Source organism: Lathamus discolor, chromosome 7 (genome assembly GCF_037157495.1).
Source record: "Lathamus discolor isolate bLatDis1 chromosome 7, bLatDis1.hap1, whole genome shotgun sequence".
Taxonomy (NCBI): Eukaryota; Metazoa; Chordata; class Aves; order Psittaciformes; family Psittacidae; genus Lathamus; species Lathamus discolor.
Genome location: NC_088890.1, coordinates 6,703,349 through 6,717,539, shown reverse-complemented (window position 1 = coordinate 6,717,539; position 14,191 = coordinate 6,703,349). Strand labels below are relative to the sequence as shown.

The 14,191-nt window shown below is 51.0% G+C and overlaps 1 protein-coding gene and 1 pseudogene across 1 annotated transcript in view; one reads left to right on the top strand and one right to left on the bottom strand.

Annotated features, from left to right (window-relative positions):
* Positions 1–14,191, bottom strand: part of DNAH1 (dynein axonemal heavy chain 1) — a 78,194-nt gene that overhangs the window by 416 nt on the left and 63,587 nt on the right. Inside the window, 22 exon segments of the mRNA XM_065687635.1 lie at positions 33–267; positions 680–723; positions 726–885; positions 1,319–1,477; positions 1,650–1,820; positions 2,586–2,762; positions 2,849–3,040; positions 3,410–3,487; positions 3,489–3,708; positions 3,710–3,858; positions 4,200–4,319; positions 4,352–4,561; positions 4,983–5,174; positions 5,774–5,944; positions 6,405–6,422; positions 6,424–6,603; positions 8,570–8,755; positions 9,864–9,971; positions 10,471–10,662; positions 10,985–11,193; positions 11,974–12,166; positions 13,331–13,466. Coding sequence (XP_065543707.1) covers positions 33–267; positions 680–723; positions 726–885; positions 1,319–1,477; positions 1,650–1,820; positions 2,586–2,762; positions 2,849–3,040; positions 3,410–3,487; positions 3,489–3,708; positions 3,710–3,858; positions 4,200–4,319; positions 4,352–4,561; positions 4,983–5,174; positions 5,774–5,944; positions 6,405–6,422; positions 6,424–6,603; positions 8,570–8,755; positions 9,864–9,971; positions 10,471–10,662; positions 10,985–11,193; positions 11,974–12,166; positions 13,331–13,466 — 3,500 coding nt within the window.
* On the top strand, positions 6,715–7,965 carry LOC136018407 (uncharacterized; annotated as a pseudogene).

Here is a 14,191-nt window from a genome sequence, read left to right as displayed (position 1 = left end):
TCCTGCCGCCTCTCCTCTCCTCGGGCACCTACCTGCACGAGTGGCTGTCTTGTAGATGGGGCACAGGTAGGAGCCGGTGGCTGGCGGTGTGCGGTGCAGGACAGGCAGTAGCCAGATGACAGCCATCTCTGTATACAGCTCTTTGGGGCACGACTCCACCAGCTGGAACACAATGGGGTCCCAGCGGGCACCCTCCAGAAACAGGCCATGGATGTAGCAGCCTTCACTGGGAGGCCTGGTGAGCTCACCCACAGACTCCTTCATCACCTGCAGAGGAGAGAGGGCCCAGGGCCCGTATTAGTTCAGGGGTGTCCCTGGAGGCTCAGCCCCAAGGAGCTCCTTCAGCCGCCCTTAGTTAATTCAGAACTGCGAAAGGGGAGCTGGTCCCAGCTCTCAGGGGGACTGGGCTGGGGTTTCTGGCATCTCACATCCTGAGGCCACGGGGCAGCCTGTGGAAGGGGATGTGAGCATATCTGGAGAGGCAGAGAGGCCCCTGCTTGCCTTGTGTACGTACCTGGCAGTGTGGGTGGGTGTACCTGAGCACAAAGGGGATGATGGGTCCAAGGGCAGCAGTGCAGCCAGTGGCAAGTTAGAGCTAGAAATGCTGCTTTTGTGGCTTTGTAGCAGCAGATTACAAAGAAATCCAGAAAAATCCAGGGCCTGTGGCTGACTTACTGACCTTGAAGCTAAACGAGATGGTGTCAATGGAGATGATGGACTTCTGGCAAAGTTTTGCAGTGTCCCAGTGAGGAAAGCCTGAGGGAAGAAGAACCCACTGATCCAGAACACAGAGGGGATCCCGTGATTGATCCAATTCTTTAGGAATTCAATCCACTGCAACAAGTCGTTCACCCAGGATGCCAAGGGCTTCAGTGACATATAGGCCTGTGGGGCACCCACAGAGGAACGTGTTGAATGCAAAGACATCCTAGACTTTGTGCCCCAGCTGCTGACAGCTGCCCGGAGCCCAGGGATTCACCCAGCCCCAGACTGGGAACAATCATGAGCTGCACAAGGCTGGAGACATCTCTATGCAGGGGGAACACAAGCCAGCTCCCTGTGAGACAGTTCAATGTAACCCCCATCTTGATTCCTATTTGGTGGGGTCTCATAGCTGCCCCCCCAGCCCTGAATTGCTGATGGTTGCAGATGGAGACACTGATCAGTTTCCACAGGACAGGAATCAGCTGGGACAACGCAATTGTTAGCATGGCTGCCAACCCCACTGCCGTGCTCAGCAGTGAGGTTCCTCAAAGGCGGTTGGGAGCAGGGGCCTGAACATCTCTGCTGCTCCCCAGGGAACCAGCCAGTTGCTGACCCAGCACATGATCCCGCAGGGGTTGTACCTGATCACCTTCTGCTCCAGCACTGTGTTCATGGACTCTTCATAGAGCAGTGGGTATTTGTGGATCACCTCCTGCAGGTTCATGGGGGCAGGCACCTTTTCCAGGATGTCCCTGGCAGTCTCCTCCACGAGCTGGAAGGAAAGCAGCAAGTGGGTGAGCACCCTCCTGGCCATGGCTGCTGAGAAGGGGCGAGCTATGGCCTGGATGGCAGCATCACTGCTGGCACCCAGCAGGCAGCTGGTTGTGCTCACTGCCTGCACCTGGCACTGGCTGACAGAGCACTGATGGCATCAGGACACCCACCTCTTCCCTGCTGCAGCCTCTGATCATGAGGGTCTTGGGCTGCAGCTGCACAATAGTCCCCAGCAGAGCAAAGCTCTTGTTCTGAGTGAAAATGATGTTGGCATTGTCATGTAAACCAAAGATCTCTGGGCTATCATTGAGTGGCAGGCTCTTGATATACTGGAGGTAGCCCTGGAGAGAAATCCATACTTGTTGTGAGGCCAAGAGCACAAGGATAAAGCTGTGATGCCCTTCTTGGGTGCTATAGGTCTGGCCCAAGAGAAATGACTAAGCCAGGCTTGCTGGATAAGCTTACTCAGCAGATCCCAGACTCAGTTGGGAGAATTCCTTGTTTTGGTGTTTGAGATTCACTCATCCAATTTCTACACAGCTCTTAGTCCCATCACAGCCAGGAAATGCAACTCGCAGCTTTGACTTCGGGGCAGCTTATGTGTGCCCAGAGCAATGCTTGCTGGTGCAGGACCCAGGCTGCTGGGAAGGCTGATGGGGTGGCAGTTCCTCTGAGCTAGGTTTGGTGGCTGAGTGGAGGCCATGGCCAAGGTTTGTGGTCTGGCTGAGGAGTTAAACTGCACTTGCACAGAAGCAAACGTGCTGTGAGAACAGGCAGCTTAGCAGTGAGCTTCCTGCTGTGTCTCCTGCAGAGCTCCTTGGGTACTTTAGGTATGTGGTATCAAAATGATTCAGAGCACAAAAGCTTTCAGCTGGGGGACTCCAGTGATAGCTGCTACCCCCTCCTGTGCACAGAGACAAGATTTTCCTCCTGTTGCTTGAAACAGATGCAATTTCCTGAAAGCATCTGAAGATCCCCAGGTTTTTACAGACTTCTATTCCCCCAGGGAACTGGAACTGCACTGGGTTTCAGGGAGAAGTAAATCCCCTTTGCACTATGATGACTCTCTGGATGTATGAGCTGCAATTTGTTACTCAAGTACTTACATTGAGGTCAGAATCGGTGCTGATCTGTCTGCAGATCCCTGATTCAGAATAGGCAAACTCAGGAGTTAAAACCTCAGCCATGTAGAAATCTTCCAGGACACTCATGACGCAGCGCCAGTCCCAGTTGTCAGTCATTCGGCCGCCGTAGTTGATCTCCTCAGCTGTGCACTTCAGAACCTGGGAGGACCCCACCGGGGCTTTCTGACCTGCACGGGCACCATGAGCCTGTTCCCTGCACAGGAGGGGGCAGCTCAGGCACTCACCTTGCATGGGATGTCTGCATATCCACTCAAGAACATCTGTAGCTGACTGATGCAGATGCGGAGGTCCCCATCTGTGAACTCATAGGGGATGTTGAACCCCAGTGGCCCAAACTTTCTCCTCTCCAGCATGTTCCCATGGAAGAAGCAAAGTGACAGCAACAACGATTTAAACTCTGTGACCAAGGAGGCATCCTTGGATGGGGTCAGCTCCTGCTGGGACCTGGCAGAGGAGATGTGCCAATTTAGCAGTGCCAGCTGGATCCTGGAAGTAGAAACCTCAGTCAGGCTGCTGTGCTGGAGAAGGCTGTGCCCACTCCCTTGCTTAAAGAGAGCTGCAAGTGGCTACACCAAACCTCTGCAATCCCTTCCTTCCATTTCTCAAAGTGAAACTTCTGATTAGCTCATCACAGATTAGAAACACCACCAGCCCTGCTCTAGCATGTGAGAGTTCTAGTGGAAAGGAAGATCTGTGTCTGAAGAGGAGCAGTGTCCAAGTAGAGAGCATATATACAAGCAGGCATGGGCTGGGGACAGCAAACCAAAGCACAACCTGTGTCTTACCTTGGGGCAAGAATTCAAGAAGTCATCACTAAAACTAGTGTAGGACTTGAGCAGGTTGGCTTTGACCCCATGAGGGGAGTTCGATGGTCATCTTGAAGCCATTCTGGAGGATGGACACAGGGAAGTGGTTGCTCGGTAGACTGGTGAGCGAGAGGTGAAAGTCCTGATGCACCTGGAAATCCAGGAGGCAAAGAGTGCTCAGAGGGTGCAGAGGCAGAGCCACTGCAGCTGCTTCTGCACTCACCCTCTGGTTTACAGAGAACCACCTGTACACGGGATCCACATTGGAGAGGTCTGACACAGAAGTAGAGGATCTGTGAGCGGGCAGCCACAGGCACGTATTGCAGGCAGGTGATGTTGACGTCCTTTTCTGTCTGCTCTGCAACCTTTACCTTGGCTTGGAGAACAGAAAAGCTATGGTTAGTGCAGTGCTGGCAAAGGATGCACAGCTGCAGGGAGAGAGCACCTCCACTTCTGTTACAGGAGGTGCTAGTGTCATTCCCTATGGTTTAGGGTGTGGTGAAGGATGTAAGGCCCCTAGAATGCTAGTGGAGAACCGGAGTAGGAATCCGATGCCTCACTTGCTTACAGCAGGGCCCCTTCTGCCTTGTGCCGATTTCCCCAAGCATGGAAATCCACATGGGATTAATATGGACGTGGAGCCTGTCTGGTGCTGGGGTGGCTGGGCTGGGCTCTGCAGCCCAAAGCCTGAGGCTGCTTTGTGCAGCTCCTACCAGGAAGCTGCTTCCCCTATCCTAGTAGACCTGGCTTTCCTCCCCACAGCTCTTACCAGATTTTTGCTCCACTTGTTTGCTTGTCCTTGGGGATCTATGTAGAGAGTCCGGCATTGGGAGAATTGTGCTATTACCCCATTCTCCACAGACAGGGTGTTGTTGGGTAAACCAGCAATCTAATGGGGTAGAAAAAGCTGTTAGGTAGCACAGCACCTAACAGAGAGAAGCCCTTTCTGCCCTGACCTTGCCTGGTGGGTGGTGAGGGTACCTCTAACAGCACACTTACTGTAAAAGGGCCCAGGCAGGACACAAAGCCAGCTGCAACCAGCATATCCCCATTGATGTTGCTGATCTTGTCATCCAAGCTGCCTACAGTGTCCTGCCAGCAAACCTTCTCATCAGCCAGGCTGTTTATAAGCTGTGGGGTAAGTTACACATACGAGAACTGCTGTGTGGTCTAACCCTGTGGCCTGGACCTGCTGTTATCTGGGAATGCAACAGGTGACTTTGGTGGCCAGAGGCTGCAAGGTGGCCCCTGCCATGTCCTGATTCTGTCCCTAGCTTTGAACACTTAATCCCAGGGTTACCCGTCTGTTCTCAGCTGTCCTGGAGACCCATTGATGGCTGGAGAAGCTGTGTACCCGAGGACAGCAGCTTTTCATACTCGTGCCTGGCTGACTTAGCCTCCCCAGTCCTATTGTGCTGCTGAGATCTGGCCAACCAGCTTCAACACAGGCTTGTCCTTAGTCGCAAGCACATAAATGTTTTCACCACTGTGCTCCTTGACCTGAAATCATGTTGTCCCATGTAAGCAGGCAGAGGCCAGCTCTGCCCCTTACCGTATCGGCAAGGATCGGTCTCTGCTGACACTGCTCACACTTCATCTCCAGCTCCTCCTTCTTGGCTATACAGATCCTGTACTTGTCTTGCAGCACGGCAATGCCATCTTTGACCTCCTTCAGGCATGCCTTAGCCTCCTCAAAGACCAGCTGAGTGGCACACAGGTCCTCTTCTGCCTCCTGCAAGGATCGCTGGGGAGATGCACAAGGAAACAGTGGCTATCTTGGACATATGGCCCTGCTCTTCCCCCAAAAGCCAGAGACTGTGGAGCAGGAGTTGGTTTTCCATAAAATCACTAGCTGATACTGATAGTCTTCCCTGTATGACAACATTTGATCTGCCTAACTCCAGTGGGGTGTTCTGCAAGCCCAGGACTAAAAGTAGGGGTGAGGAGGGCATTTCTGCACAGCTCCAAAAAGCCAAGAGCCTGTGCTAGCATATACAAGCTCAGGGCCACTGATGAACAGGAGGAAAGATTCCTGTGCTTGCCCCAAAGTAATAACAAAGGAATAGCTAGGCTTAGCGAGGATTAAAGCTCAAACACTAGTGAGATGTGGGAATGCTTCTGCAAGAACAGTTTCTGCTAAGCCAGGAACTCAGCACTGAGGACAAGGTACCACTTCTGTCCCAGCATACTGTAGGCTGATTTCTTCTACTTTATTACATTAATGCGTTTTGAGGCTTTGGCTCTGCTAAGCCTTGGTCTGAGCATTATATCCTGACCTGCAGAACATGGTCACTTTCAGCATCTCCTGCACAAGGTGGCTGCTAGTAATGTGTCCCCTAACACCTGGAGCTTGGGCTCCCCAACCTTGGCCACAAAATGGTACGTGTGCATGGCCCGCACCCACTGGCAGATGGAGGTGCAAGCCTTGGAGACCTTGGCGATGGCAGCTGGCTGAAACTCCTGATGGTCAGTGTAGGGCTGGATGGCCTTGATCACAGAGTCTGGAATATTGTCCTGCAAGGAATGGTAGGAGAGAAAGGAGATCAGCCATGAGGGTGCTAGAGATCTGACTAGAAGGGTTTCAAAGGGCTTCCCCCTGTGGCTGCAGCCTGTCCAAGACCTGGCCAAGTGGTTAAACCATTGTACTGCAGCAAGAGGAATCAAACTGCAGTGGGTTGAGACCTGGGAGGCATGGCTGTGTGAATGGGTAAGTCCCTTCCTGTACCATTTCCATCCAGCGCCTCCACATGGAAAGAGCAGAGGGACAGAAGGGGAAGACTTGTGCATCTGGATCCCATTGCCCAAGGAAATGAAGTGCAGCCAGCTGACATGAAGACTCCAGGCCAAGAATGTCCTCATCCTCTGTGCTGCTGTAGGGTGTTGCCCACAAGGAGCTTTAAGCTTCACTGCTGTGAGCAGGATCTCTGAGGCAATACCTGATCCCTGGTCTCAGCCTCCCCCTGCCACCACTTACCTTATCATACTGCCTATCATAACAGGCTGTCCAGAAACTTCCCCGGGTTCTGCAAAAGGCCCCTACCTGGTTCCCAGTAGTCATCCACCTTGGAGCCTAGCTTTTCTCCTGCCACCTTTTTGGGCTTGACTCCTTTCCTAATGCAGACAGCTTCAATCACCATCTTCACATCAGGGGGAGGCCGCTGCATTGCTCGTACCTTCAAAACCCAGATGGAGACAGTGAGTTGGCCTGGCTCTCAGGGATATGGGAATGCTCATCCCTCAGCTAGCCCCGGGGAGACTGGGACCAGAGGCAGGACATTTAGAGGATGAAAGACACAGACAACAAGGACAGAGGTATTTGAAGGGAAATATTATCAGGACAGGCATGGAGCAAACTATAGATAGGCTGAAAAAGCCTGGCCTGATGCTCTGATAGGTTTATCTTACAGGCTGAGTATGTCTTAGCAGAGCAGCTCCCCTGCTCCATCAACTCTCATTTGTCTTGTACCCTACTGTGCTGCTGCAGTACCCTTGAGATGGCTGTGGGTGTCAGGACCCTCAAGGATAACTCCTGATTTTCGGGTTTTGGTTTTGTCGTTTACCACTTCCCCCCCTCCTCCCCTTTTAGTGCTGACCATTCTCTCTGTGTTGAGCCAGAGATACTCCCAGGCCTTTCAACTGGACACAGCCATCGGGGGCAGAGTCTGTAGTGGCGCTGGGGCTGGTTTACCCCTCAGCAGCAGAAGGACTTTGACTGGCTTTTGAGTGTCCACAGACAAAGCAGCTCCTTGAGTGGTTCTGCAACACGGTGGATGAGGAGAACATGCTGAGGTGGAGGCTTATGGTGCCCTGCTGGCAAGCCTATCCTGGAAAGTGATGACCTCCAGCAAGTGTTGCAGATGTGCCATCAGGTTCCATAGCCCCAAGTATGATACCAGATGATAAGGGGTCCCTCTCTGGAGGTCCTGCAGCAGGGGCTTCAGGAGCTGTAGAACTACTGTGATCATCAACTCTGTCAGCACAGCAAGCTTGCAGGTTTGGGCAGTCAGCCTGCAGCGAAAGCTGAGGTATTTGCAAGAGGAGGAGAAAGCAGTGAAGCAGGACTTAAGAAAGGTTTAGATGGACCTGGAAACAGAGATCTTTCAAACCCATGCTATCCTCAGCCAGATCAGCAAGGCTGCAAAGCACCTGACACAGTGGCATGGGGAAAGGCCAGATGCTGGCACTGCTCTGCAAGATGGATCTTGCTCCTTATATGAAGCTAGAGCAACAGGCCATTGACATGTCTGAGAGGTTCATGCAGCAGGTCCTGCCAGGGAGTGTCCAGGCTCCAGATGCTCAGGGAGCGAGTGCACAGGGAGAGAGCAGCCTGAAGTAAACACACTGGAGGCTGGGACACAGATGGACTTAGACTGGGAAACACTGGAAGAAGAGTAAGCCCCTTATCAGGAGTGTGCAAAGACACCATGGGGGGTGCCACCAGCAAGTTGGGGTATACTGGTGCAAGGCTCGAGGCAGAGCTGCTAGTGGAGGGGAGGAATGGGAGAGAGGTGTTCTATATGTTCTGTGGGGAATAAAAAAGGTCTGTAATTCACAGTTGCAGAGCAATAAATAAGCTTGTCCCTGTGTGGTAAACTCTTGTACTTGCTGAGTTTGCTCTCTACGCTATGAGCTGTGACATTTGCCAGGCTCAGAATCAGCTTCTTTTCTCTATCCTATTCCAAGCCATTATTCCCCGAAGTCAGCCCACTAGCCATGGTCTCTTCCTCTTCTCTGCCTGTAGTTGATCTCCTTTCGAAAGAGCCTGTTGGTTCAGGCAGTCTGCTGCTAGATCTGGCCTTGCGCTGTGCCGCCAACACTCAGGGTTGCATTGTGGTACTGCCTGCTGCCTGGCACCATGGGGTGAGCCCTCCTCAACAACCTCTCTGGCACAATTGAAATGACACCTAGGAACATCCAGGAACCAGTTGCTGCCTCTCTGCCCTTCAAAACTCTTTGGTTCAGGAGTCAACCTGAGAAGCTGCATAGGCAGATGCCCATACTGTGAGCCCAGTGAGATGGATGGGTGGAGGGATGGATGGATATGCTGGAAAAAGCTGGAGACACTGCAAGCCTATAGAAGAGGAATTGTTGCAAAGGACCAGATGCAGCTCTGCCACTCGCCCCCCTCAACCCACTTACCTCAGTAACACCACTTTTGTTGAGGTTCTTGAGGCTGGCAAGAGCAGTGTCCGGGGTTGGGAGGGCTTCACCCAAGTCCCTCTGAGCATCATCTGCAATGGCTTGGGCTGTCTGAGCTTTCGCTTTGGCCTTCATCTCCTCAGCCTGCACAGCACTCCTTGTCTCTTCAGCCAGAGCTACGTCCACCTGCAACACCAGAGACAGCCTCAGCAGCATGCTGGAGCCAGAGCACCATTTGGCTTGGCGCAGCACTGCTAGGTAAGGATCACAGCTATCCTGGTGGACCGTGTGTTGTTCAGCAGAGACATGGTGGGGCCTAACTGCTGGAGGGGATCCCCTTCCCACATTAAACCGGCAGCAGGTATTTCCTCAGCCTGCAGAGACCATCCAGCAGCTGCAGCTCGAGCTGTGCCTGGAGTGGTGTTAGTCCTCCAGGAATTAGCCGTTCTACCCATTTTTCCTACTGGTGAGGGGAGAGGATGCACAGGGATGCAAATATGTAGGGAGATGGAGGAATAAGAAGATATGCTGAGGGTTTTGTTTCTAAACCTGTCATTTCTACCTACCCACAGGGTTAAAACACTCCCAAGTGGTGTAAACTGAATGTGGAATATAGCCAAATCTGTATCTGCTATGTGGGAGCATGGGAGATTGCATACTCTTTCCCCTCTGCATGCAGAGCTGTATGATGTTAGTGTCTCTGTTCCCTGTGTCTGGCCATCCCATAGTAGGACACAGGCAGGAGCACAAATAGGAGGGAAAGCATGGACAGCCAGCATAGGACATTATGCAGTAGGATGAGTGACTGTGCCTGGTGATCCCTGAGGTCTGGGCTAGCAGGGGCAGGCTGCAGTTGGATCTGCTCCCTGGTGATGTGACATGGGGGAAGGATCCCTTTCAGCCACAACAATCTGAGCTTAGAGCTTCTCTGGCCACCTGAGGATTGTGTTAGTAGTGCTGCTACTCTGTGTGTGCAAGGATCTAAACCAGTGAGGAAAAGGAGCTGGTGGCTTGGCTGACTGACCCATGGGCTGTGATTTCAGAGAGGGGCATGGTGAGCCATCACTGCTGCTAGCAGCTGGCTGGTAGGTTGTGACTGGCCCCACCAACACCAGGGCAGGCACTCCAGCAGAAGGCCATTCTCACTGGCAGTGCAGCTCTGCAGAAATACCTGCTGTGCTGATGGAAGGCCTTTTTCCTGACAGCTCAAATACCCCCTGCAAGGCCTCCCCAGGTCCTGTGTCCAGTGTGAGCAGGCAGCCTCGCAAAGCGCAGGGCTGTCCAGCAGCAGTACCTGCGGTGGAGCCATGGTTGCCAGTGTGTCCGTGGCGGCCTGTGCCAGGAGGGGGCGGGTGCACTCCAGCTTCTGCATCTTCGCTACCACGTCTGCTGTTTGCAGGAGCTGGCGGAGCAAAGCAGAGTAAGAGCAGGGGCAGCAGCCCACTGTGCTGGTGGGGGCTCCTTGCCCAGGGCCACGTTGTACAAAGCAGGGCTTGACCCGGTCCCTGCTTCAGTAACAATCTATCACTGCGGTGCACTTACAAACAGCAGTGCCTAATGGTGCCTGCACGCAATGGCCATTATTACTTGGTAAGCTCATGGCAATCAGTCAGCAGAACAATGTTGCTGTTACAGGGCTTTAATAAGGAACATCCTGAGAGATGATGAGCTACAGAAAGGTCTGTGTCCCTGAAGACTGGGGATCATCATTCTTTTACAGCTGTTACAGACTCAGACCTTCAGAAAGACTGGCAGTGGTAAAAGGCATAGTTTTCATCTGATTTAGCATCAGTGTTCTCCTGTTACACAGGAGATGTGTAGGGCTTGTCTCTGCAACTACAAATACACTGCTTAGAGTAGGTAAAGGGGGTCCAAAGTTCTCCTGGGTGCAAGGCACAAACCTTGTCCAGGCCACCTTTCATCCTCTTCTTCGCTGTATTCAGTTCCTGTTTCTTCTTTCCAATCAGGGAACTGAAGAGGATGAGGAACTCGAGGTAGCTCTTGGCAGTGACATAATTGTGTCTGGCCAGCTCTGCTAGGTACACCTGGCACTTCTTTGCCATGCTCTGATGGATTTCTACACGTACCTGAATCTACAAGGAGAAACAAAACAATCTCATTCAGTACTGAACATGTGGTAGGCAAGTCTGTGTGATGTCCATAGAGAGCACAAGGAGCTTATAAAGAGTTTAAATCACAGCATGGCTTATGTATGTGTGAGGGCTTCAGTGCCATGTGGGGGGTGACAAATGAACATGCACATGTCAAGGCATACATAAGCTAACCAGTTCTGTGTTTGCATTTCTGCTACAGGGTAGGGACCTTTCCGCATGTGTGCCCTGCACCCATTGTCTGTGTGGATACAGAGACATGGCACACTGAGCGTACAGGAGCTGTTTTGAGTGTGGCACCTACCATCCCATTGACATTTTCCATACTGGCACCAAGATGTGGGATCTCAAGCAAGAAGGAAGAGGCCATGGACTGGAGGGCCTCAGCAGGCCAGTTATTAAACCAGTTGATGGCACAGCAGTTCACAAGAGAGGGGAACTGTCTCAAGCATGCATGGAAGACTTCTCCAATAGGGCTGAGGGAAAGACACATGCAGAAATGAGATGTTATAACTAGCTATACATAGAAGGATAAAACAGCTTTTCTACTTCCCTAAAGTGATCCTGGACTCTTACAGAGTAAGAAGGAAGGATATATACCCAAGGAAGAAGAAGGAGAGAGGCAAATAGGGAATGAAAGTTCAGGCAGTGAGCTGCGTGTGCATGTCCAAAGGTGCATGTCATAGCTCACTACTTGAAAGTCCTGGGTATATTCTGTGAGCATTAAGATAGTAGTGAGGTGTTGTTTTAAGGGTCCCACCCTAGGGAGTACACTTGAGGGGTAAGAAATACATGTGATCTGAAGTCTATTTCAAGCAGGTGAGTGCAGAGATTGCATCGCCAGACCAAAATCATGGCCCTGATTCTTCCACATGTACTTGCACCAAGAAGACTCTGTACCTTCTGGCAGCCCTCCTGCAAGCAAGCAAGCTGCTCAGGGACTGTGCACTAGATGCATGAGTAAACATGGTACAACTGAGCCCCAAATTCAAGCAAGATATCTTTGTAAGAAACAGCTCAATGGTACACAAACAAAGAGGAATCTTGCATTTAATCTGGATCACACGAAATCATATTCTTAAAGTTTTCAAACTTCATCTTGAAACCAGCCAAGTGTAAAAAACCATATTCAGTATCCTATGGGAAGATAATAAGTAAACTGTAGTCCAGCAAAGTCAGAGGCCTGGAAACAAAGGTCCCATGACAAAGTGATGCAAGACAAAGGACAAGGAAGGAGTAAGTAACATTGCCAGCATGGAGTCCTCCCCCTGCACTGTACCTCATACACATGACTGTGGATATTGCTGCGAGCCCATCCTGTGTATGCAGCCATCAAATTGGCCTTGGTGGGCTGCTGCCCTAGGTCCCGAACAATGGGCTTCATAGCTGCCATGATCTGTTCTTCATCATGGAGGCTGTGAATGTTGGGAATGACACCTGAGTTGAGCAGGTTGTTGATATCCTCAAGGAAGGATTCATTTTTAATCTAAGTAGATGATAGAGGGGGAAAAAAAAAAAAAAAAAGGAAAAAGAGCAGCTTTCCAGGACAATCTTGTCTCCACACACCATGGGGATCACTTCTGGATAAATACAGCCATCAGCCTCTGGTGAAAGAAATCATTGCTGTGATCACCCTGCTCCAGTAAGGCATCCTCTGAGCTTTGTTTCCAATAGAAAGCCGTGTTCAGCCATCTCATGGGTGAGGGGGGTGTGTCTGAGAACAAACCTGCTACTTCCCTTTTAGTGTTTCTGTACAGACAAATTGAGCTCAGGACCTTGCTCCCTGCCTTGCCAGTGACTGCAATCAGACCCCAGGTCCGATGGTACTCTGGATCTTTGTTCCTCCAGCAGAGAACACTTCACGATTAGGACTAAAGCTATTGATGTGGGAGAGAGTAATTGTAGGGATGTGTCACAGTCTGTGACTATCTTCCTCCAGAGCTACACTCGCTTCTTCACTTTTGCTAAATCAGAAATACACAGCATCCTTCTACTTGACTAAATGCACCCTCTCGTGCCCTTTTTCTCCCATATATGCTTCTCACTGCAGGGAAAAGGATGCAAGAAGCAGCAGCATTTGATAGATGCTCATCTCACTGTTTAAGGCACTGCCAGAAGGGACTTGGTTCCTCTAGCAATGAAGGCAGTAAAAAACCCTATGAGGAACATAACCACGAATTCCAGAACTTGGCCTAGTCATTAGCAAGTTACAGTTTACAGTAACAAGCTAATGTTATCCTGTGGAACCAGCAGGCTTAAGGCCTTAAATTTACTGGTATCTTTGAAAAGAAAGAGAATGATGTTACTTAGGATTTCTAGTATCAATGGTCAGAATAGTGCTTAGCTTCAGGCAGCTGGCTCTAAAATCTTTGATCCTATCAAACCCTTGGATGGAGCTGAAGGAAGCTTCCTTGAGCAACAGAAGAATCAGCCCACTCCCACACAGCTCTGCAGTACCTCTAGCAACATATGCACCACCTTCAGTCCCTGGGGCGTTTCTGTAAGATGATGAAGGTGGGCTACTGAAGAAATATAAGTTGTGCCTGGTTTGTATTAGGCTCCTCAATCCTTTTTAGGGGGATTTATTGAGCTTCAAGATGTGTTTCTGACTCCTTTTGAGATGGAGTCCACCATGCTAATTCTCCTATACCTGTGTGTCTATGAACAGGAAGGTCTTGGGTAGATTCTCAATGCCTGCCTTCATCATGATCTTCTTCACATCACCTCGCCATTCAGTCATGCCATAATTTTTGGACAGTTCAATCTGGAAACACTCATAATCTGCCCTAAAGGAAAGAGAAGCCTGTGAAGTTACAGCAAATTAAAATCTCCTCTTTGTCACTCTTGAGCATGCATTGTGGATTCAGGAGGAGCAGACTCAAGCAAATTGTTTTTCTGCAACGTCCTGAGCACACACCTGTCCCTGTGCGTGTTGAGCCACCAACTCGAGAGCATGTTTCACTCAAGCCAGAGATACCCGAGCTCGCTAGAAATCAGGAGAAGTACAACTCCATGATCTAAGAGTCACACTGCTTCTTGTGCCCAGTGTCTCAGAGTAGAGAGGGTACAACTCAACATGGATGGCTTTTTTTATGATGCTTCCCTCAGAGGCTGGTGCACCTGGGAACTGTGGTTGCACTCCTCTAGGATCACACCCTGTCTACAAAGCTGGAAGAATTTTCTTCCTCAGCCTCATTCCCTTTTCCACTTAAGGCCCCTTGACTCCCAAGGCTCACCAGTCCTACTTGACAAGCTGCCAGTATCACTTGGTCACTAGTAGCTCCTGTCTTTGTCTTTGTACTGCTCAGCTCCCAGGAAGCAGCCCCTGTCTATCCCCCTGAGTGCCGAGTGCTGCACAGGCCAGCGAGCTGACCATGCTGCTTTTGCTCATTCACTGCATGCCTGCAACAGCAACCCAAGCTACTACCAGGCAAAAGAGTCCAGTTTTTCTGTTGTGGATGTGCATGTTAACTGAGCCCTAGCTCTTGAGTGTTACATCTGAAAAGTCAGC